The 25,108-nt window shown below is 47.8% G+C and overlaps 1 protein-coding gene and 1 long non-coding RNA gene across 4 annotated transcripts in view; both read right to left on the reverse strand.

Annotated features, from left to right (window-relative positions):
• wasf3b (WASP family member 3b) overlaps positions 1 to 25,108 on the reverse strand; it is a 30,089-nt gene that overhangs the window by 1,624 nt on the left and 3,357 nt on the right. The window contains exons 2-8 of the mRNA XM_029695203.1: positions 13,782 to 13,928; positions 9,636 to 9,770; positions 7,528 to 7,681; positions 7,083 to 7,200; positions 6,795 to 6,976; positions 5,499 to 5,738; positions 4,687 to 4,985 (exon numbers count right to left, since the gene is read on the reverse strand). Of these exons, the coding sequence (XP_029551063.1) occupies positions 4,687 to 4,985; positions 5,499 to 5,738; positions 6,795 to 6,976; positions 7,083 to 7,200; positions 7,528 to 7,681; positions 9,636 to 9,770; positions 13,782 to 13,914 (1,261 nt within the window). The 5' untranslated portion in view covers positions 13,915 to 13,928. The remainder of the gene's footprint in view (positions 1 to 4,686; positions 4,986 to 5,498; positions 5,739 to 6,794; positions 6,977 to 7,082; positions 7,201 to 7,527; positions 7,682 to 9,635; positions 9,771 to 13,781; positions 13,929 to 25,108) is intronic.
• LOC115151218 (uncharacterized) lies at positions 104 to 3,689 on the reverse strand. Of its 3 annotated transcripts, none has more exons than XR_003867251.1 (3): positions 3,097 to 3,298; positions 332 to 359; positions 104 to 135 (listed from the first exon to the last, which is right to left on the reverse strand). It is a non-coding gene; the product is annotated as an uncharacterized LOC115151218 (long non-coding RNA). The 3 variants fall into 3 exon arrangements; XR_003867246.1 differs by having other exon boundaries at positions 114 to 135; positions 304 to 436; positions 3,209 to 3,298; XR_003867240.1 differs by lacking the exon at positions 104 to 135 and adding an exon at positions 3,587 to 3,689 and having other exon boundaries at positions 288 to 436; positions 3,209 to 3,278.

A 25,108-nucleotide genomic window follows, 5' to 3' on the forward strand; every position in this document is an offset into this window, starting at 1 on the left:
GTTAGATACCTACAGCCAGGGAGAGACCGTTAGATACCTACAGCCAGGGAGAGACCGTTAGATACAGACACACTTCAACTAGATACCTACAGCCAGGGAGAGACCGTTAGATACAGACACACTTCAACTAGATACCTACAGCCAGGGAGAGACCGTTAGATACCTACAGCCAGGGAGAGACCATTAGATACCTACAGCCAGGGAGAGACAGTTAGATACCTACAGCCAGGGAGAGACAGTTAGATACCTACAGCCAGGGAGAGACCGTTAGATACCTACAGCCAGGGAGAGACCGTTAGATACCTACAGCCAGGGAGAGACCGTTAGATACCTACAGCCAGGGAGAGACCGTTAGATACCTACACCCAGGGAGAGACCGTTAGATACAGACACACTTCAACTAGATACCTACAGCCAGGGAGAGACCGTTAGATACCTACAGCCAGGGAGAGACCGTTAGATACCTACAGCCAGGGAGAGACCGTTAGATACCTACAGCCAGGGAGAGACCGTTAGATACAGACACACTTCAACTAGATACCTACAGCCAGGGAGAGACAGTTAGATACAGACACATTTCAACTAGATACCTACAGCCAGGGAGAGAGACCGTTAGATACAGACACACTTCAACTAGATACCTACAGCCAGGGAGAGACCGTTAGATACCTACAGCCAGGGAGAGACCGTTAGATACCTACAGCCAGGGAGAGACCGTTAGATACAGACACACTTCAACTATATACCTACAGCCAGGGAGAGAGACAGTTAGATACAGACACACTTCAACTAGATACCTACAGCCAGGGAGAGAGACAGTTAGATACAGACATACTTCAACTAGATACCTACAGCCAGGGAGAGAGACAGTTAGATACAGACACACTTCAACTAGTTACCTACAGCCAGGGAGAGACAGTTAGATACAGACACACTTCAACTAGATACCTACAGCCAGGGAGAGACCGTTAGATACAGACACACTTCAACTAGATACCTACAGCCAGGGAGAGAGACAGTTAGATACAGACACACTTCAACTAGATACCTACAGCCAGGGAGAGACAATTAGATACAGACACACTTCAACTAGATACCTACAGCCAGGGAGAGACAGTTAGATACCTACAGCCAGGGAGAGACCGTTAGATACCTACAGCCAGGGAGAGACAGTTAGATACAGACACACTTCAACTAGATACCTACAGCCAGGGAGAGACAGTTAGATACAGATACATTTCAACTAGATACCTACAGCCAGGGAGAGAGACAGTTAGATACAGACACACTTCAACTAGATACCTACAGCCAGGGAGAGACCGTTAGATACAGACACACTTCAACTAGATACCTACAGCCAGGGAGAGAGACAGTTAGATACAGACACACTTCAACTAGTTACCTACAGCCAGGGAGAGACAGTTAGATAAAGACACATTTCAACTAGATACCTACAGCCAGGGAGAGAGACAGTTAGATACAGACACACTTCAACTAGATACCTACAGCCAGGGAGAGAGACAGTTAGATACAGACACACTTCAACTAGTTACCTACAGCCAGGGAGAGACAGTTAGATACAGACACATTTCAACTAGATACCTACAGCCAGGGAGAGAGACCGTTAGATACAGACACACTTCAACTAGATACCTACAGCCAGGGAGAGACCGTTAGATACCTACAGCCAGGGAGAGACCGTTAGATACCTACAGCCAGGGAGAGACCGTTAGATACCTACAGCCAGGGAGAGACCGTTAGATACAGACACACTTCAACTAGATACCTACAGCCAGGGAGAGAGACAGTTAGATACAGACACACTTCAACTAGATACCTACAGCCAGGGAGAGACAGTTAGATACAGACACATTTCAACTAGATACCTACAGCCAGGGAGAGAGACAGTTAGATACAGACATACTTCAACTAGATACCTACAGCCAGGGAGAGAGACAGTTAGATACAGACACACTTCAACTAGTTACCTACAGCCAGGGAGAGACAGTTAGATACAGACACACTTCAACTAGATACCTACAGCCAGGGAGAGACCGTTAGATACAGACACACTTCAACTAGATACCTACAGCCAGGGAGAGACCGTTAGATACAGACACACTTCAACTAGATACCTACAGCCAGGGAGAGACCGTTAGATACAGACACACTTCAACTAGATACCTACAGCCAGGGAGAGAGACAGTTAGATACAGACACACTTCAACTAGATACCTACAGCCAGGGAGAGACAATTAGATACAGACACACTTCAACTAGATACCTACAGCCAGGGAGAGACAGTTAGATACCTACAGCCAGGGAGAGACCGTTAGATACCTACAGCCAGGGAGAGACAGTTAGATACAGACACACTTCAACTAGATACCTACAGCCAGGGAGAGACCGTTAGATACAGACACACTTCAACTAGATACCTACAGCCAGGGAGAGAGACCGTTAGATACAGACACACTTCAACTAGATACCTACAGCCAGGGAGAGAGACAGTTAGATACAGACACACTTCAACTAGTTACCTACAGCCAGGGAGAGACAGTTAGATACAGACACACTTCAACTAGATACCTACAGCCAGGGAGAGACCGTTAGATACCTACAGCCAGGGAGAGACCGTTAGATACCTACAGCCAGGGAGAGACCGTTAGATACAGACACACTTCAACTAGATACCTACAACCAGGGAGAGAGACAGTTAGATACAGACACACTTCAACTAGATACCTACAGCCAGGGAGAGACAATTAGATACAGACACACTTCAACTAGATACCTACAGCCAGGGAGAGACCGTTAGATACAGACACACTTCATCTAGATACCTACAGCCAGGGAGAGAGACAGTTAGATACAGACACACTTCATCTAGATACCTACAGCCAGGGAGAGAGACAGTTAGATACAGACACACTTCAACTAGTTACCTACAGCCAGGGAGAGACAGTTAGATACAGACACATTTCAACTAGATACCTACAGCCAGGGAGAGAGACAGTTAGATACAGACACACTTCAACTAGATACCTACAGCCAGGGAGAGTGACAGTTAGATACAGACACACTTCAACTAGATACCTACAGCCAGGGAGAGACCGTTAGATACCTACAGCCAGGGAGAGACCGTTAGATACCTACAGCCAGGGAGAGACCGTTAGATACCTACACCCAGGGAGAGACCGTTAGATACAGACACACTTCAACTAGATACCTACAGCCAGGGAGAGACCGTTAGATACAGACACACTTCAACTAGATACCTACAGCCAGGGAGAGACAGTTAGATACCTACAGCCAGGCAGAGAGACAGATACAGACACACTTCAACTAGATACCTACAGCCAGGGAGAGACCGTTAGATACCTACAGCCAGGGAGAGACAGTTAGATACAGACACATTTCAACTAGATACCTACAGCCAGGGAGAGAGACAGTTAGATACAGACACATTTCAACTAGATACCTACAGCCAGGGAGAGACAGTTAGATACCTACAGCCAGGCAGAGAGACAGATACAGACACACTTCAACTAGATACCTACAGCCAGGGAGAGAGACAGTTAGATACCTACAGCCAGGGAGAGAGACAGTTAGATACAGACACAGCTCAACTAGATACCTACAGCCAGGCAGAGAGACAGATACAGACACACTTCAACTAGATACCTACAGCCAGGGAGAGACAGTTAGATACAGACACACTTCATCTAGATACCTACAGCCAGGGAGAGAGACAGTTAGATACAGACACACTTCAACTAGTTACCTACAGCCAGGGAGAGACAGTTAGATACAGACACACTTCATCTAGATACCTACAGCCAGGGAGAGACAGTTAGATACAGACACACTTCAACTAGATACCTACAGCCAGGGAGAGACAGTTAGATACAGACACACTTCAACTAGATACCTACAGCCAGGGAGAGAGACAGTTAGATACAGACACACTTCAACTAGATACCTACAGCCAGGGAGAGAGACAGTTAGATACAGACACACTTCAACTAGATACCTACAGCCAGGGAGAGACAGTTAGATACAGACACACTTCAACTAGATACCTACAGCCAGGGAGAGACAGTTAGATACAGACACACTTCAACTAGATACCTACAGCCAGGGAGAGACAGTTAGATACAGACACACTTCAACTAGATACATACAGCCAGGGAGAGACAGTTAGATACAGACACAATTCAACTAGATACCTACAGCCAGGGAGAGACAGTTAGATACAGACACACTTCAACTAGATACATACAGCCAGGGAGAGACAGTTAGATACAGACACAATTCAACTAGATACCTACAGCCAGGGAGAGACAGTTAGATACAGACACACTTCAACTAGATACCTACAGCCAGGGAGAGAGACAGTTAGATACAGACACACTTCAACTAGATACCTACAGCCAGGGAGAGAGACAGACAGACACAGCCAGTCAGTCAGTCAGTAAGTCAGACAGAAAAGGCATGGCCCAGGGCCCCAGGTGAGTGAAGTTTTCTAATTTTAGGCCATTCCATTGGTCCAAAAGTGAAATATCCACCCACCCGGGGCACCATGCGACGTATTAGCCCACAGTCAAGTTAGTCAGACACACACACACACACACACACACACACACACACACACAGAATAGCCCTGCTACAGAGACACACTCTTACCCATGCGTATGGCAGCCAGCAGATCACTACGAGCATCATTAACAGGCTGGGCAATGTGTGGCACGGAGGACATCTTGGGAGTGGTAGAGTAGGAGGAGCCTGGAGGAGGGGGCGGAGGTATAGGGGGAGGTGGAGTCACCAGGGACCCAGTGAGTGGTGGTGGGGTCGGGGCATAGCCACCGGCTGATCCCACTGGTCCTGGAGGAGGAAGAGGTCCTCCGGGGGGCGTGGCAAAGGCAGATTGTGCTGATGGCATGAGAGGTGTGGGAGGAGGGCCGTTTCCATATCCCTCCATCATACTGAAAGAGAGAGAAGGTAGAGAGGAAGAGAGGGAGAGAGCGAGAGAGAAAGAAGGGACAAAGTGAGATCGTGGCCATGAAGCATTATACTGTATTAATCATCATAACCATTTCAGAAATAGAAAATATCTTGTTTATCTGCCTCTCCACAAAAACATCTCACTTATAGCGATGTCATACTAACATCCGAAGAAGAATGAATAACAGGATGCCATTATTTGCACAGAGTTTATAGGGGAGTTGTGCCAAGACCAAGGCAGTTGAGTGAACCAGCGCTGTACTCGGTTTGTATGCGTGTCAGTATAACCCTAAAGCTTAGTCCCAGAGAGAATTAAGCCTGTTGTTCGTCATCAGATTTCCCCTGACAAGACTCACCCAAACCCTAGAGTGACAACAGACAAGTGCACATGGATTTGTCTGTGTGCACGTTTTAATGTTTATTTGAGCGTGCATTTACACATCTGTCTGTCTGACAGGATGTTTATGTATGTGTGTGTCTGTGCACTTGCTGACCTGTAGTCCACAGGTGGCAGAGATCCGTTCATGTTCTCAGTGGGTGGGGGAGGGGGTGGAGCATCGTGGGGGCGACCCAGGGAGGCTCCCCTATAGTCCTTGTCCAGAGTGGCATGTCCCTGGGCAGCCAGCTGAGCAGCCAGGAGACTCGGGGGTGGGCCGGAGTATGTGAAGGCATGACCAGCATGGCTGGTTGAGTTAGGGTAGTGGTGTTGGTCCATGTGATCAGGCCCAAGACCCCTAGGAGAGAGAAAACGTTACTGCATGGCCAGCAGGGGGAATAAGAGGACTATCAATTCTCCCTGAACAGCAGAGGGAGACGAAACTATCACAGCACTGGGAAAGCACCTTATGAAGTGGGTAATCATCTATACAGAAAAGTCATTATTCCATACTTTTTTACATTTTATACATTATGTTGTAAATGCAAATGTATTCATGTGTAAACTTTTCATTGACCTCATCTCATCATATGTATGCAAGTGTGTGTGTGTTTGGACTGACCTCATCTCAGGGGACAGTGATCCCTCGGAGGTGGGCCCCTGGTGGAGCGAGTGTGTGTGCACTGACCTCATCTCAGGGGACAGTGATCCCTCGGAGGTGGGCCCCTGGTGGAGCGAGTGTGTGTGGACTGACCTCATCTCAGGGGACAGTGATCCCTCGGAGGTGGGCCCCTGGTGGAGCGAGTGTGTGTGGACTGACCTCGTCTCAGGGGACAGTGATCCCTCGGAGGTGGGCCCCTGGTGGAGCGAGTGTGCGTGGACTGACCTCGTCTCAGGGGACAGTGATCCCTCGGAGGTGGGCCCCTGGTGGAGCGAGTGTGCGTGGACTGACCTCGTCTCAGGGGACAGTGATCCCTCGGAGGTGGGCCCCTGGTGGAGCGAGTGTGTGTGGACTGACCTCGTCTCAGGGGACAGTGATCCCTCGGAGGTGGGCCCCTGGTGGAGCGAGTGTGTGTGGACTGACCTCGTCTCAGGGGACAGTGATCCCTCGGAGGTGGGCCCCTGGTGGAGCGAGTGTGTGTGGACTGACCTCGTCTCAGGGGACAGTGATCCCTCGGAGGTGGGCCCCTGGTGGAGCGAGTGTGTGTGGACTGACCTCGTCTCAGGGGACAGTGATCCCTCGGAGGTGGGCCCCTGGTGGAGCGAGTGTGTGTGGACTGACCTCGTCTCAGGGGACAGTGATCCCTCGGAGGTGGGCCCCTGGTGGAGCGAGTGTGTGTGGACTGACCTCATCTCAGGGGACAGTGATCCCTCGGAGGTGGGCCCCTGGTGGAGCGAGTGTGTTTGGACTGACCTCATCTCAGGGGACAGTGATCCCTCGGAGGTGGGCCCCTGGTGGAGCGAGTGTGTGTGGCGGTGGTCTGGCCTCAGCTCCTTATCCAGGGCCAACATATTCCACTCCTGACGACGGTTCCGAGCCTTACGCACCTTCTTCACCTCCCTTTGCAACGTCCCGTCCACACAACGCTTCTGCTCCTGAAGGAGAGACATATTAGTGGAGAAAGGGAGGAAGAGAAAGGTGGAGACAAAGAGAAGGAGGAAGAGATACAAAGAAAGAAAGATCGAGAACTTTAGACTTTACTTTGTTCTTCCTCTTCTCCTTCCTCTTGTCCTCTGTGTCCTGCAGCATTGTTTCTCTCCACAGGTCGAAGAAGTAGGAGGGGTCAGTGTAGAACTTCAGCCCCTCCTTGTGGTCATCCCTACAGGGTCAAAGGGCAAACACGGCTCAGGGTTTATGGGAAATGAAGTCCACAACATTCCATTATGAGACTCTGGGTTTACGCCACAGGAAGTTGGTGGCACCTTAATTGGGGAGAACGGGCTCGTGGTAATGACTGGAACAGAATTAGTGGAATGGTATCAAATACATCAAACACACGGTTTGAAGGTGTTGATTGCCATTCCAATTGCTCTGTTCCGGACATTATTATGACCCGTCCTCCCCCCAGCAGCCTCCTGTGGTATACACTGCCCTGGGTAGTAGAGAGGTTAGACCGATCATAGAAAGGGAGGGGGAGATAACCCACCTATATTTGGAGAGGATGTTGAGAGGTGGAGGTTTATCACTCAGGTTGTACATCTCCTTGACAGGGATGGGAACGCTCCTCGTGGACACCACCTGCTGGTCCTGGGCAGTACTGCTCTTAAATGCCTTCTTCATGTTAATGTCCTGCAGAGAGACTGAGGACAGAGAGAGAGGACAAGCGGAGAAAAAGAGCGTGAGAGAATAAACAAGAGAAAGAGGGCGAGCGGGAGGGAGGACAAACAGAGAGAGAAGGACAAAGAGAAAGAGAGGGTTAGGGAGATATGGGAGAAAAGAGAGGGGGGCAGAAAGGGTGTGAGAAAAGTATTTATACGGTGTATTCGGAAAGTATTCTCGGAAAGACTCCTTCCCTTTTCCACATTTTGTTACATTACAGCCTTACTCTGATTTTTACAAATTCTCATGAATCCACACACAATACCCCATAATGACAGTGAAAACAGGTTTTTACACATTTTTGTATTAAAAATGTAAAAATAGAAATACCTTATTTACATAAGTATTCAGACGCTTTGCTATGAGACTCAAAATTGAGCTCAGGTGAATCCTGTTTCCATTGATCATCCTTGATATGTTTCTACAACTTGATTGGAGTCCACCTGTGGTAAATTCAATTGATTGGACATGCTTTGGAAAGGGACACACACCTGTCTAAAAACATTTTTATGAAATGAATTGAAATGTATGCGTTCACTACTGTAAGTCGCTCTGGATAAGAGCGTCTGCTAAATGACTAAAATGTAAAAAATGTCTATATAAGGCCCCACAGGTGACAGTGCATGTCAGAGCAAAAACCAAGCCATGAGGTCGAACGAATTGTCTGTAAACCTCCTAGACAGGATTACGTCAAGGCACAGATCTGGGGAAGGGTACCAAAAACCGTCTGCAGCATTGAAGGTCCCCAAGAACACAGTGGCCTCCATCATTCTTCAATGAAAGAAGTTTGGAACCACCAAGACTCTTCCTAGAGCTGGCTGCACGGCCAAACTGAGCAATCAGGGAAGGAGGGCCTTGGTCAGGGAGGGGACCAAGAACCCGATGGTCACTCTGACAGAGCTCTAGAGTTCCTCTGTGGAGATGGTTGTCCTTCTGGAAAGTTCTCCCATCTCTGCAGCACTCCGCCAATCAGGCCTTTATTGTAGCGTGGCCAGACGGAAGCCACTCCTCAGTAAAAGGCACATGACAGCCCGCTTGGAGTTTGCCAAAAGGCACCTAAAGGACTCTCAGACCATGAGAAATAAGATTCTCTGGTCTGATGAAATCAAGATTGAACTTTTTGGCCTGAATGCAAAGGAGGAAACCTGACACCATCCCTACGGTGAAGCATGGTGGTGGCAGCATCATGCTGTGGGGATATTTTTCAGTGGCAGGGATTGGGAGACTAGTCAGGATCGATGGAAAGATGAACGGAGCAAAGTACAGAGAGATCCTTGATGAAAACCTGCTCCAGAGCGCTCAGGACCTCAGACTGGGGGCGAAGGTTCACCTTCCAACAGGACAACGACCCTAAGTAGAGCCAAGACAACGCAGGAGTGGCTTTTGGACAAGTCTCTGAATGTCCTTGAGTGGCCCAGCCAGAGCCCGGACTTGAACCCGATTGATCATTTCAGGAGAAACCTGAAAATAGCTGTGTAGCGACGCTCCCCATCCAACCTGACAGAGCTTGAGAGGATCTGCAGAGAAGAATGGGAGAAAATCCCAAATACAGGTCTGCCAAGCTTGTAGCGTCATCCCGAAGAAGACTTGAGGATGTAATAGCTGCTTCAACAAAGTATTGAGTAAAGGGTCTGAATACTTATGGAAATGTAATATTTCTAAAAACCTGTTTTTGTTTTGTCATTATGGGGTATTGTGTGTAGATTCATGAGGGGGGAAAAAAACCCAATTGAATACAATTTCGAATACGGCTGCAATGTAACACAATGTGGACTAAGTCAAGGGGTGTGAACACTTTCCGAATGCACTGTACATCCTCAGTTTCAGCACTTTTTCCACACCTGACTTAACTCACTCATGCAAAGGACCTCACATCACTGTGGCAACCAGTAATGACACCACTTCCTGTTTCTTGTGACCTCTAACCCGTCTCACCTTCCTCCACAGTGGAGTCCAGCTGGGTGACCTTGACGGCCAGACGGTCGATGCGGTCCTGCAGGGAGTTGGCTCTCAGGTAGAACGTGTTGGCCTCGTTGAACAGCTCCCCAAAGATGTCCTCCGCATGTTTACCTGCAGTACAAGAGTAGACAGATGGATAGTATGTGGTCAACATGACATTCTGGTGTACTAAATTATGCATACAGTATGCAGAACACTGAGGAAACTATAGAGCAACTGTTCTGTTTATGACGACAGTAGGCGGATTTTAACAGGACCAAGCAACAACCAGACAACGGGAGACACAGCCATTGCTAAAGACAGCAATTACATTAAAGCCAGACTGGTAGGAGCAGTCCATTGAGATGGACTTGACGAATGGGAATATCAAAAGGCACATTTCTACCGTTCTTCTGTTAACAAACTGAACTCACAAATAGACCATCACTGTCATGTGAGGTCCTAGAGGAAAAATACAAACAATCAATCTTTGCAAGAGCATGTCTGTTTAGATCAGGTGTCAAAATGTTTAACACTAACTTTTGTGTCAGAGGCACGTACGCACAGGATGACCACTGGACAACTATTTAGAGGAAGAAAAGGAGGTTTCAGAATGAGGTCCGATCCCTCTATGGTTCTGACATTGTCACAAACACACAGGACCTACTGCATCAACATACGCACATACGTGCTCCCACACACAGCTCCTGTTCCTAGTACAGGCTCTCCAGGCCTTTGTGCCCAGTCATTTATACAAGAGATATGGATATAATGACGAGATGCTTATAGACGTAGGATCTTAATATGATCTCCTGCAACAGGGTGAACTTTCCTGCAATGCAAGAATTGTAAAACTTGTAGTGTATTTGAGGTTTAAAAAGGCCTCTGAAGTTCGTCATTTCCACTTTGAAATTTCAGACTTGATTTTCCCTTTACGTAAAATGTATCAACCCCTACAAAAATGTCCATTAATTATGATCCCTATAATACTTCACATTTCCTGTTCCTGCAGGTTTATTTTCCTGCTGTAGAAAAATGGCTCAAATTAAGATCCTACATCTGTATGTCTCCGCCCTAACAATGGGATTAGTTGTCCACAGAGCGGAACAGCGGGTTGTCAATCTCCTGCCTAGTCCTTTTTGGATTGGTAGATAAATCTCGTTATATATAAAACAAATATTTAAAAGAATATTCTATGAGGGGTGTTGATGTCAACTGCCTGTGTTCAATGGTGTGTGAGATGCTATGCTAGCCTCATGATTATGCATATACCTTCTCAAATTTCAACAGGGACAACTCCGATATGAAGTCTTCTTTCTCCAAGTTGCTGGGATGTCACGTGCATCACACTTATCAGTACATTGGGAACAACCTAAGCATTACCAAACTTCTATTAGATCAAATCAGCCTCAAGTATCAAAATAGCAATCCATGGTTATCTTGACTAAATTCAACACTGTCTCATTGCCCCCCATTAAGAAACTCCTCACTTGCTTAATAATGAATGATCTGCTTAACCTGGACAGATTTGGGCAGGGATGGGGCTCTAGCTTAGACTCCTTCTTTGTTTATATTTAACCCACACAGCTGCTGCTGAAAGGACACTCCCACCACAGGAACAATCACAATGGCAGAGATGTTTATTGGATGAGTCTTGTACTGGAGGCAGAACTGAGCGATTTCTACTAGATGGGCCAGCTGCAAAGTCAAAATTGGCTAAATTGTAAAAATTAATGAAAAGATATTGCCTTTTGGTCTTAATTTATTTTTTAACTTAACATTTATTTAACTAGGCAAGTCAGTTAAGAACAAATTCTTACTTACAATGACGGCCTACCCCGGCCAAACCCGGACGACGCTGGGCCAATGGATACATCTCGTTATATACTGGGGCGGCAGGTAGCCTAGTGGTTAGAGTGTTTTACTAGTAACCGAAAGGTTGCAAGATTGAATCCCTGAGCTGACAAGGTACAGATCTGTCGTTCTGCCCCTGAACAAGGCAGTTAACCCACTGTTCCTAGGCCATCATTGAAAATAAGAATTTGTTCTTAACTGACTTGCCGAGTTAAATAAAGGTTAAATAAAAATAAAATTGTGCTCTGCCCTATGGGACTCCCAATGCCGGCCAGATATGATACAGCCTGGATTCGAACCAGGGACTGTAGTGACGCCTCTTGCACTGCGATGCAGTCCCTTAGACCGCTGCGCCACTAATTAGGGTTAGCAGTGTGGTTAAAATTTGATTTAATGTGATCACTCTGCTTAGCTGCCTCCAGTACATGAGTCTTCCCAAAAAATGCTAAACTGCAATGACAGAGAGAGAGAGAGAATACCTGACCACTGTGACTGACCCAAACGTAACCATGTACAGACTCAGTAAGCATAGCCTTGCTATTGAGAAAGGCCGCCGTAGGCAGACCTGGCTCTCAAGAGAAGACAGGCTATGTGCACACTGCCCACAAAATTAGGTGGAAACTGAGTTTCACTTCCTAACCTTCTGCCAAATGTATTACCATATTAGAGATACATATTTCCATCAGATCACACAAACTCCCATATCTATTGGGTGAAATACCAGTGTGCCATCATAGCAGCAATATTTGTGACCTGTTGCCACAAGAAAAGGGCAACCAGAGAAGACCAAACACCATTGTAAATACAACCCATTTCCTTTTGTACTATTTGCACATATTAGGCCATTTGAAATGTCTTTATTATTTTGGAACTTTTGTGAGTGTAATGTTTACTGTAACATGTTTTACTTCACTTTTGTTTATTATCTATTTCACTTGCTTTGGCAATGTAAACATATGTTTCCCAAGCCAATAAAGCCCTTAAATTAAATGGAATTAAAATTGTCTTGCATGAGCAACACAAATAAAGCAATAAAGGGGAGTTGAGAGAGAGAGCCAGAGGGTGGTTGGATACTGGGCATAAGAGAGGAAAGTACATCTTTAAATATTTCACAGGACATTATATGGGTGGTGTCATGGGTGGTGTCATGGGTTATTCAGGCAATAACCACTTAAGTCACAGTAACTCTGTTTAATGCTGTTGTATTTAAGCACACACCAGTGGTGTGTGGATGCCAAGTGAAGCCAGGCTTCCCCCCAAAATAGTCTCTGCTCTGCGTGTTCTGCTCTGCGTGTTGTGCTGCTCTGCGTGTTGTGCTGCTCTGCGTGTTGTGCTGCTCTGCGTGTTGTGCTGCTCTGCGTGTTGTGCTGCTCTGCGTGTTCTGCTGCTCTGTGTGTGCTGCTCTGCGTGTTCTGCTGCTCTGTGTGTTCTGCTCTGCGTGTTGTGCTGCTCTGCGTGTTCTGCTGCTCTGTGTGTGCTGCTCTGCGTGTTCTGCTGCTCTGTGTGTTCTGCTCTGCGTGTTGTGCTGCTCTGCGTGTTCTGCTGCTCTGCGTGTTCTGCTGCTCTGCGTGTTCTGCTGCTCTGCGTGTTGTGCTGCTCTGCGTGTTGTGCTGCTCTGCGTGTTGTGCTGCTCTGCGTGTTGTGCTGCTCTGCGTGTTCTGCTGCTCTGTGTGTTCTGCGTGTTCTGCTGCTCTGTGTGTTCTGCTCTGCGTGTTGTGCTGCTCTGCGTGTTCTGCTGTGTGTTGTGCTGCTCTGCGTGTTGTGCTGCTCTGCGTGTTGTGCTGCTCTGCGTGTTGTGCTGCTCTGCGTGTTGTGCTGCTCTGCGTGTTCTGCTGCTCTGCGTGTTGTGCTGCTCTGCGTGTTCTGCTGTGTGTTCTGCTGCTCTGCGTGTTCTGCTGCTCTGCGTGTTGTGCTGCTCTGCGTGTTCTGCTGTGTGTTGTGCTGCTCTGCGTGTTGTGCTGCTCTGCGTGTTGTGCTGCTCTGCGTGTTCTGCTGCTCTGCGTGTTCTGCTGCTCTGCGTGTTCTGCTGCTCTGCGTGTTGTGCTGCTCTGCGTGTTGTGCTGCTCTGCGTGTTCTGCTGCTCTGCGTGTTCTGCTGCTCTGCGTGTTCTGCTGCTCTGCGTGTTCTGCTGCTCTGTGTGTTCTGCTCTTCGTGTTCTGCTGCTCTGTGTGTTCTGCTCTGCGTGTTGTGCTGCTCTGCGTGTTGTGCTGCTCTGCGTGTTGTGCTGCTCTGCGTGTTGTGCTGCTCTGCGTGTTCTGCGTGTTCTGGTGCTCTGTGTGGGTGTCTTACTCAGGCTGCTGAGCTGGCGGATGATGGAGGAGAGGGTGTTGTTCATCACACAGTCCAGCTCACTGCCGACGCCGTCTGGTAACGCCCCCCGGCACAGGTGGCGCGGGTCAATGTTCCTCTTCACCAGAGGCATGGTGACACCTCACACTGTTACACAGGAAGCACACAATACATATGATATGACACACACTGCACTTGCATAATGGATGTGTTTACAGACACGTTTTTCTACATTTTGTAAGTTATAACTACTGTAAGTATTATAATCACACACACAATGCAGGGAGACACTGATACACACACACACACACACACACACAATGCAGGGAGACACTGATACACACACACACACACACACACACACACACAATGCAGGGAGACACTGATATACACACACACACACACACACACACACACACACACACACAATGCAGGGAGACACTGATATACACACACACACACACACACAATGCAGGGAGACACTGATATATACACACACACACACACACACACACACACACACACACAATGCAGGGAGACACTGATATACACACACACACACACACACAATGCAGGGAGACACTGATATACACACACACACACACACACATACACACACACACAATGCAGGGAGACACTGATATACACACACACACACACACACACACACACACACACACACACACAATGCAGGGAGACACTGATATACACACACACACACACACACACACACACAATGCAGGGAGACACTGATATACACACACACACACACACACACACACACAATGCAGGGAGACACTGATATACACACACACACACACACACAATGCAGGGAGACACTGATATACACACACACACACACACACACACACACACACACACACACACACAATGCAGGGAGACACTGATATACACACACATACACTGCAGGGAGACACTGATATACACACACACACACACACAATGCAGGGAGACACTGATATACACACACACAACTAGTCAATGGGGCAGACGTATTAGCACACACTAACAAACACACAATACTATTTTTCAAAACAGGGTAAGTGAGGCTGGGCATACAACAGTGACCTGTCCAGACGAGACCAAGCGGCCATGCAGTAGTAGTAGACAGCAGAGTTATTAAGGTATTGGGAAAATAAGCTACAGTCAAATCAAATCAAATGTTATTTGTCACATGTGCAGAATACAACAGGTGTAGACCTTACAGTGAAATGCTTACTTACAAGACCTTAACCAACATTGCCGTTAAGAAATAAAAAATAAAAAAGTAAGAATAAAAAATAATTAAAGAGCAGCAGTAAATAACAATAGCGGGGCTATTTACAGGGGGTACAGGTACAGAGTCAATGTGCAGGGGCACCGGTGTCGAGGTAATTGAGGTAATATGAACACGTAGGTAGAGTTAAAGTGACTATGCATAGCAAATAACAGAGAGTAGCAGGAGCGTAGAAGAGGGGGCATGCAACAAATTGAATTGTTGCATCTCATTGTATTGTTGTCCTCCGGTGGCTAGCTACCCAAAATTGGCCCTTTCCTAAATTAGCCATGGATGAAGATAGGGATTTGGACTTGTGGTTTTACTTAATTCTCTGTACTGCCAATGATTATAATGGGGATTTTGATCCAAACATAAAATACATTGTGCCCCTGGCCTGAGAGGATGGAAGTTCCCGATGGAGAAGGCTAATGTTAACAAGCTAACGTTGCCCAATAGCGGGGCTATATACAGGGGGTACCGGTACAGTGTCAATGTACGGTGGCACCGGTGTCAAGGTAATATGTACATGTAGGTAGAGTTATTAAAATGATTATGCATAGAAAATAGCAGAAAGTAGCAGCAGCGTAGACGAGGGGGTGGAGGGGGGGCAATGCAAATAGTCTGGGTAGGCATTTGATTAGATGTTCAGGAGTCTTATGGCTTGGGGGTAGAAGCTGTTTAGAAGCCTCTTGGACCTAGACTTGGCGCTCCGGTACCGCTTGCCGTGCAGAAGAAGAGAGAACAGTCTATGACTAGGGTGGCTGGAGTCTTTGACAATTTTTAGGCCCTTCCTCTGACACTGTCAGGTATAGAGGTCCTGGATGGCAGGAAGCTTGGCCCCGGTGATGTACTGGGCCGTACACACTACCCTCTGTAGTGCCTTGCGGTCAGAGGCCGAGCAGTTGCCATACCAGGCAGTGATGCAACCAGTCAGGATGCTCTCGATGGTGCAGCTGTAGGACCCATGCCAAATCTTTTCAGTCTCCTGAGGGGGAATAGGTTTTGTCGTGCCCTCTTCACGACTGTCTTGGTGTGCTTGGACCATGTTAGTTTGTTGGTGATGTGGACGTCGATGAGAATGGGGTGTGCTCGGTCCTCCTTTTCCGGTAGTCCACGATCAGCTCCATTGTCTTGCTCACGTTGAGGGAGAGGGTGTTGTCCTTGCACCACACGGTCAAGCCTCTGACCTCCTCCCTATAGGCTGTCTCATCGTTGTCGGTGATCAGGCCTACCACTGTTGTGTCACCAGCAAACTTAATGATGGTGTTGGAGTTGTGCCTGGCCGTGCATTCATGAGTGAACAGGGAGTACAGGAGGGGACTGAGCACGCACTCCTGAGGGGCCCCCGTGTTGAGGATCAGCGTGGCAGATGTGTTGTTACCTACCCTTACCACCTGGGGGCGGCCCGTCAGGAAGTCCAGGATCCAGTTGCAGAGGGAGGTGTTTAGTCCCAGGGTCATTAGCTTAGTGATGAGCTTTGAGGGCACTATGGTGTTGAACGCTGAGCTGTAGTCAATGAACAGCATTCTCACATAGGTGTTCCTTTTGTCCAGGTGGGAAAGGGCAGTGTGGAGTGCGATAGAGATTGCATCATCTGTGGATCTGTTAGGGCGGTATGCAAATTGGAGTGGGTCTAGGGTTTCTGTAATAATGGTGATGTGAGCCATGACCAGCCTTTCAAAGCATTTCATGGCTACAGACGTGAGTGCTACAGGTCGGTAGTCATTTAGGCAGGTTACCTTAGTGTTCTTGACGGGGATGAGGGCCTGTTCGGGTGTTTGGAGTAAATCCTTCCGGTCTGACTCATTAAAGAAAAATTGTTAGTCTAATTCGAGGTGAATAATCGCTGTTCTGATGTCCAGAAGCTCTTTTCGGTCATAAGAGACGGTAGCAGGAACATTATGTACAAAATAAGTTACAAACAAAATGGGACGGTTGGTTAAGAGCCAATAAAACGGCAGCCATCCCCTCCGGCGCCGTCCAGCCTCACCACCGCCCAGCTATGCTTTCCAGCCTCACCACCGCCCAGCCATGCTTTCCAGCCTCACCACCGCCCAGCCATGCTGTCCAGCCTCACCACCGCCCAGCCATGCTTTCCAGCCTCGCCACCACCCAGCCTCACCACCGCCCAGCCATGCTTTCCAGCCTCGCCACCACCCAGCCTCACCACCGTCTAGCCTCACCACCGCCCAGCTTTGCTTTCCAGCCTCGCCACCGCCCAGCTTTGCTTTCCAGCCTCGCCACCGCCCAGCTTTGCTTTCCAGCCTCGCCACCGTCCAGCCTCACCACCACCCAGCTATGCTTTCCAGCCTCACCACCGTCCAGCCTCACCACCGCCCAGCTATGCTTTCCAGCCTCACCACCGTCCAGCCTCACCACCGCCCAGCTATGCTTTCCAGCCTCACCACCGTCCAGCCTCACCACCACCCAGCTATGCTTTCCAGCCTCGCCACCGCCCAGCTATGCTTTCCAGCCTGACCACCGCCCAGCTATGCTTTCCAGCCTGACCACCGCCCAGCTATGCTTTCCAGCCTCACCACCGCCCAGCTATGCTTTCCAGCCTCACCACTGCCCAGCTATGCTTTCCAGCCTCGCCACCGCCCAGCTATGCTTTCCAGCCTCACCACCGTCTAGCCTCGCCACCGCCCAGCTATGCTTTCCAGCCTCGCCACCGTCTAGTCTCGCCACCGCCCAGCTATGCTTTCTAGATACCCTGATGAAGACAGCTTTGCTGTCGAAACGTTGGTTATTACATTTTTGCATCTGAGCTCAGAGTGTGCGGCTTTCCCTTATTTTCTAGTTTTCTACTCCGCTAGCCAGCACCTCGCCTTTATAGGTGTGCGTTTCTTTTTTCTAGAATGCTTTCCAGACTCGCCACCGCCCAGCTATGCTTTCCAGCCTCACCACCACCCAGCTTTGCTTTCCAGCCTCACCACTGCCCAGCTTTAGTGTCAACCGTTCAGACAAACATACACAGAGGATGCCAAACGTTAGGAACACCTTCATAATATTGAGTTTGCCCTCAGAACAGACTCAATTTGTCAGTGCATGGACTCTACAAGGTGTCAAAAGTGTTCCACAGGGATGCTGTTCCATGTTAACTCCAATGCTTCCCATAATTGTATGAACTTAGCTGGATGTTCTTTTTGTGGTGGACCATTCTTTATACACACAGGAAATGGTTGAGCATGAAAAACCCAGGAGTGTTGCAGTTCTTGACACAAACCGAAGGACCTGGTACCCACTACCAAAGGCACTTAAATCTTTTGTCTTACCCATTCACCCTCTGAATTTTATTTAACTAGGTAAGTCAGTTAAGAACAAATTCATATTTACAATGACGGCCTACCCCGGTCAAACCCGGACGACGCTGGGCCAATTGTGCACCGCCATTTGAGACTCCTAATCACGGCCGGATGTGATGCAGCCTGGATTCAAACCAGGAATTGCAGTGACGCCTCTTGCACTGAGATGCAGTGCCTTAGACCACTGCGCAGCATGTGAATGGAGCACATACACAATCCATGTCTGAATTGTCTCAAGGCATAAAAATCCCTCTTAAATCTGTCTCCCCCTTCATCTACACTGAATGATTTAACAGGTGACGCCATTAAGAGATCATTTCAGACCAACACACACACTGTCCAATGCAATTGGGGTCTAAGCTGATCCTGTTTCTAAGGCAGATTTTACAGCAGATGAAAGAGGGAACCCAGAGAGCATCTGAGTGGCCATTCCTGCTTCCTGTTTTAGCCGTCTCCGCATCTCTACTTCCTGTTCCCCCAGAGTCACATCGCTACTTCCTGTTCCCCCCCAGAGTCACATCTTTACATCCTGTTCCTCCCAGTGTCACATAACATTGAGGAGTATACCACAACAGTCACGGGCTTCATCAATAAGAGCATAAACGATGTCATCCCCATAGTGATTATAAGAACGTATCTAACTAAAGACTCAAGCTACCGCTTACAATGAACGAACACGGAAGGATACAAGAAATCCCGCTATGACCTCCGAAGAGACATCAAACATGCAAAAGGACAGTATAGGAGGAAGGTGGAATCCTATTACACCGGCTACGACGCTCGTCGTATATGGCAGGGCTTGCAGACGATACCAGATTACAAAGGAAAGCCCAGCGATGCAGAACTCCCAAACGAGCTAAATGCATTTTATGCTCGCTTTGAGGAATGTAGCACTCAGCCTTGTGTGAAAGCCCGTTTTACCGGATGACTGTGTGGTCTCACTCTCCATGGCCGATGTGAGCAAAGCGTTTAAACAGGTTAACAATCACAAAGCCGCCAGGCCAGACAGAATACCAGGGCGCATTCTCAAAGCATGCACACACCAGCTGGCAGGTGTCTTCACAGACATTTACAATCTCTCCTTGTCCCAGTCTGTAATCCCAACATGTTTCAAGCTGACCACCATTGTCCCTGTTCCCAAGAGCTCCAAGGTAACCTGCCTAAATAACTATCGCCTTGTAGCACTCACATCTGTAATTATGAAGTGCTTTGAAAGGCTGGTCATAACACACATCAACATCATCCAGACATCCTAGACCCACTCCAATTCGCATACCGTCCCAACAGATCCACAGATGACGCAATCTCAGTTGCACTTCATACTGCCCTTTCCCACCTGGACAAGAGAAGAAATAACTATGTGAGGATGCTGCTCATAGACTACAGCTCAGCATTCAACACCATAGTCCCCTCCAAGCTCATCACCAAACTAAAGACCCAGGGATTGAACCCCTCTCTCTGCAACTGGACCCTGGACTTCCTAACGGGCCGGCCCCAGGTGGGGAGGGTAGGCAACAACACCGCCGCCGCACCGAGTCTCAACACAGGGGCCCCTCTGGGATGTGTGCTTAGTCCCCTCCTGTACTCCCTGGTCACCCACGACTACGTGGCCACGCATGACTCCAACACTATCATCAAGTTTGCTTACGACAACGGTGGTAGGCCTGATCCCCGCCGGCGATGGGTCTCCCTCAATGTCAGTAAGACCAAAGACCTGACCGTGGACTATAGAGGAAAGAGGGGAGAGCATGTCCCCATCCACATCAACGGGGCTGTTATGGAGCGGGTTGAGAGCTTCAAGTTCCTTGGCATCCACATCACTAAGAACTTAACATGGTCCACACACACCCAGTCGTGAAGAGGACACGTCTCTTCCCCCTCAGGAGGCTGAAAAGATTTGGCATGTGCCCTCAGATCCTCAAAAATGTATACAGCTGCACCATCGAGAGCATCTTGGATGGCTGCCTTACCGCTTGGTATTGGAACTGCACCGCCCCTCGACTGCAAAGCGCTACAGATGGTGGTGCAAACAGCCCAGTACACCCCTGGGGCCGAGCTCCCTGCCATCCAGGACCAGATTGTCAGGCGGTGTCAGTGGAAGGCCCGACAAATTGGCAAAGACTCCAGCCACCCAAGTCATAGACTGTTCACTCTGCTACCGTCCGGCAAACGGTACCGGAGCGTCACTCTCGGACCAACAGGCTACGAGACAGATTCTACCCCCAAGGCATAAGACTGCTAAACAGCCAGACTGCTAAATTGTGAATTAATGGTGCCCAAACTATCTGCACTGACTCCACGCACACTCACTAGACTATATATACACACACCCTATACACACTCACTAGACTATATTCAGTTGAAGTCGGAGGTTTACATACACCTTAGCCAAATACATTTAAATTCAGTTTTTCACAATTGCTGACATTTAATCCTAGTAAAAATTCCCTGTCTTAGGTCAGTTAGGATCACCACTTTATTTTAAGAATATGAAATGTCAGAATAATAGTAGAGACAATTATTTATTTCAGCTTTTATTTCTTTCATCACATTCCCAGTGGGTCAGAAGTTTACAAACACTCAATTAGTATTTGGTAGCATTGCCTTAAAATTGTTTAACTTGGGTCAAACGTTTCAGGTAGCCTTCCACAAGCTTCCCACAATAAATTGGGTGAATTTTGGCCCATTCCTCCTGACAGAGCTGGTGTAACGGAGTCAGGTTTGTAGGTCTCCTTGCTCGCACACACTTTTTCAGTTCTGCCCACAAATGTTCTATAGGATTGAGGTCAAAGTTTTGTGATGGCCACTCCAATACCTTGACTTTGTAGTCCTTAAGCCATTTTGCCACAACTTGAGTATGCTTGGGGTCATTGTCCATTTGGAAGACTCATTTGCGACCAAGCTTTAACTTCCTGACTGATGTCTTGAGATGTTGCTTCAACATATCCACATCATTTTCCTCCCTCATGATGCCATCTATTTTGTGAAGTGCACCAGTCCCGCAACAAAGCACCCCCACAACATGATGATGCCACCCCCGTGCTTCACGGTTGGGATGGTGTTCTTCAGCTTGCAAGCCCCCCCCCTTTACCTCCAAACATAACGATGGTCATTATGGCCAAACAGTTCTATTTTTGTTTCATCAGACCAGAGGACATTTCTTCAAAAAGTACAATTGTTGTCCCCATATGCAGTTGTAAACCGTAGTCTGGCTTTTTTTATGGCGGTTTTGGAGCAATGGCTTCTTCCTTGCTGAGCGGCCTTTCAGGTTATGTCGATATAGGACTCGTTTTACTGTGGATATAGATACTTTTGTACCTGTTTCCTCCAGCATCTTCACAATGTCCTTTGCTGTTGTTCTGGGATTGATTTGCACTTTTCGCACCAAAGTACGTTCCTCTCTAGGAGACAGAACGCGTCTCCTTCCTGAGCAGTATGGCGGCTGCGTGGTCACATGGAGTTTATACTTGCGTACTATTGTTTGTACAGATGAACGTGGTACCTTCAGGCGTTTGGAAATTGCTCCCAAGGATGAACCAGACTTGTGGAGGTCTACAATTTTTTTCCTGAGGTCTTCGCTGATTTCTTTAGATTTTCCCATGATGTCAAGCAAAGAGGCACTGAGTTTGAAGGTAGGCCTTGAAATACATCCACAGGTACACCTCCAATTGATTCAAATGATGTCAATTAGCCTATCAGAAGCTTCTAAAGCCATGACATTTTCAATAATTTTCCTAGCTGCCATTAGGTACCGAGATGAGATCCTCAGACCCCTTGTGAGACCATATGCTGGTGCGGTTGACCCTGGGTTCCTCCTAATGCAAGACAATGCTAGACCTCATGTGGCTGGAGTGTGTCAGCAGTTCCTGCAAGAGGAAGGCATTGATGCTATGGACTGGCCCGCCCGTTCCCCAGACCTGAATCCAATTGAGCACATCTGGGACATCATGTCTCGCTCCATCCACCAACGCCACGTTGCACCACAGACTGTCCAGGAGTTGGCGGATGCTTTAGTCCAGGTCTGGAAGGAGATCCCTCAGGAGACCATCCGCCACCTCATCAGGAGCATGCCCAGGCGTTGTAGGGAGGTCATACAGGCAGGTGGAGGCCACACACACTACTGAGCCTCATTTTGACTTGTTTTAAGGACATTACATCAAAGTTGGATCAGCCTGTAGTGTGGTTTTCCACTTTAATTTTGAGTGTGACTCCAAATCCAGACCTCCATGGGTTGATAAATTGGATTTCCATTGATTATTTTTGTGTGATTTTGTTGTCAGCACATTCAACTATGTAAAGAAAAAAGTATTTAATACGATTATTTCATTCATTCAGATCTAGGATGTGTTATTTTAGTGTTCCCTTTATTTTTTTGAGCAGTGTATATAGTCTAGTGTGTGTATATATAGTCTAGTGTGTGTGTATATATAGTCTAGTGTGTGTGTATATATAGTCTAGTGAGTGTCAATATAGTCTAGTGTGTGTATGTGTGTGTGTGTGTGTGTGTGTGTGTGTATATATATATATATATATATATTTTACATACACTTAGGTTGGAGTCATTAAATCTCGTTTTTCAACTACTCCACAAATTTCTTGTTTAACAAACTATAGTTTTGGCAAGTCAGTTAGGACATCTACTTTGTGCATGACACAAGTCATTTTTCCAACAATTGTTTACATACAGTGAATTATAAGTGAAATAATCTATCACAATTCTAGTGGGTCTGAAGTTTACTTACACTAAGTTAGCAGTGCCTTTAAACAGTCAGGCTACCTCTGGCGAGCACATGGAGGGCTGTGCGGCCCCCCAAAGAAATGCCACCCCACACCATGACTGACCCACCGCCAAACCGGTCATGCTGGAGGATGTTGCAGGCAGCAGAACGTTCTTCACGGCGTCTCCAAACTCTGTCACATGTGCTCAGTGTGAACCTGCTTTCATCTGTGAAGAGCACAGGGCGCCAGTGGCGAGTTTGCCAATCTTGGTGTTCTCTGGCAAATGCCAAACGTCCTGCACGGTGTTGGGCTGTAAGCACAACCCCCACCTGTGGACGTCAGGCCCTCATACCACCCTCATGGAGTCTGTTTCTGACCGTTTGAGCAGACACATTTGTGGCCTGCTGGAGGTCATTTTGCAGGGCTCTGGCAGGGCTTCTCCTGCTCCTCCTTGCACAAAGGCGGAGGTAGCGGTCCTGCTGCTGGGTTGTTGCCCTCCTACGGCCTCCTCCACGTCTCCTGATGTACTGGCCTGTCTCCTGGTAGCGCCTCCATGCAATGGACACTACGCTGACAGACACAGCAAACCTTCTTGCCACAGCTCGCATTGATGTGCCATCCTGGATGAGCTGCACTACCTGAGCCACTTGTGTGGGTTGTAGACTTCGTCTCATGCTACCACTAGAGTGAAAGCACCGCCAGCATTCAAAAGTGACCAAAACATCAGCCAGGAAGCATAGGAACTGAGAAGTGGTCTGTGGTCACCGCCTGCAGAACCACTCCTTTATTGGGGGTGTCTTGCTAATTGCCTATAGTATCCACCTGTTGTCTATTCCATTTGCACAACAGCATGTGAAATTTATTGTCAATCAGTGTTGCTTCCTAAGTGGACAGTTTGATTTCACAGAAGTGTGATTGACTTGGAGTTACATTGTGTTGTTTAAGTGTTCCCTTTATTTTTTTGAGCAGTGTATATACACACACTCACTATATACTCACACACTTTTACACTCATCAGATGCTGATGCTCATCTGTTCTTTATTTTACTCTTATTATTATCATCATCATCATCTATCTGGATGCCTAGTCACTTTACCCTGCCTTTATGTACATATCTACCTCAAATACCTTGTACCTCTGCACATTGATCTGGTACTGCCTGTATATAGCTGCACGTTGATCTGGTACTGGTCCTCCCTGTATATTACTCCACAGTGATCTGGTACTGGTCCTCCCTGTATATTGCTCCACAGTGATCTGGTACTGGTCCTCCCTGTATATTGCTCCACAGTGATCTGAATACTGGTCCTCCCTGTATGTTGCTCCACAGTGATCTGGTCCTGGTCCTCCCTGTATATAGCAGCACATTGATCTGGTACTGGTCCTCCCTGTATATTGCTCCACAGTGATCTGGTACTGGTCCTCCCTGTATATTGCTCCACAGTTATCTGGTACTGGTCCTCCCTGTATATTGCTCCACAGTGATCTGGTACTGGTCCTCCCTGTATATTGCTCCACAGTGATCTGGTACTGGTCCTCCCTGTATATTGCTCCACAGTGATCTGAATACTGGTCCTCCCTGTATGTTGCTCCACAGTGATCTGGTCCTGGTCCTCCCTGTATATTGCTCCACAGTGATCTGGTACTGGTCCTCCCTGTATATTGCTCCACAGTGATCTGGTACTGGTCCTCCCTGTATATTGCTCCACAGTGATCTGGTACTGGTCCTCCCTGTATATAGCAGCACATTGATCTGGTACTGGTCCTCCCTGTATATTGCTCCACAGTGATCCGGTACTGGTCCTCCCTGTATATTGCTCCACAGTGATCTGGTACTGGTCCTCCCTGTATATAGCAGCACATTGATCTGGTACTGGTCCTCCCTGTATATTGCTCCACAGTGATCTGGTCCTCCCTGTATATAGCAGCACATTGATCTGGTACTCCCTGTATATTGCTCCACATTGATCTGGTACTCCCTGTATATAGCTCCACATTGATCTGGTACTCCCTGTATATAGCT

This window comes from Salmo trutta, chromosome 2, assembly GCF_901001165.1.
Source record: "Salmo trutta chromosome 2, fSalTru1.1, whole genome shotgun sequence".
Classification (NCBI taxonomy): Eukaryota; Metazoa; Chordata; class Actinopteri; order Salmoniformes; family Salmonidae; genus Salmo; species Salmo trutta.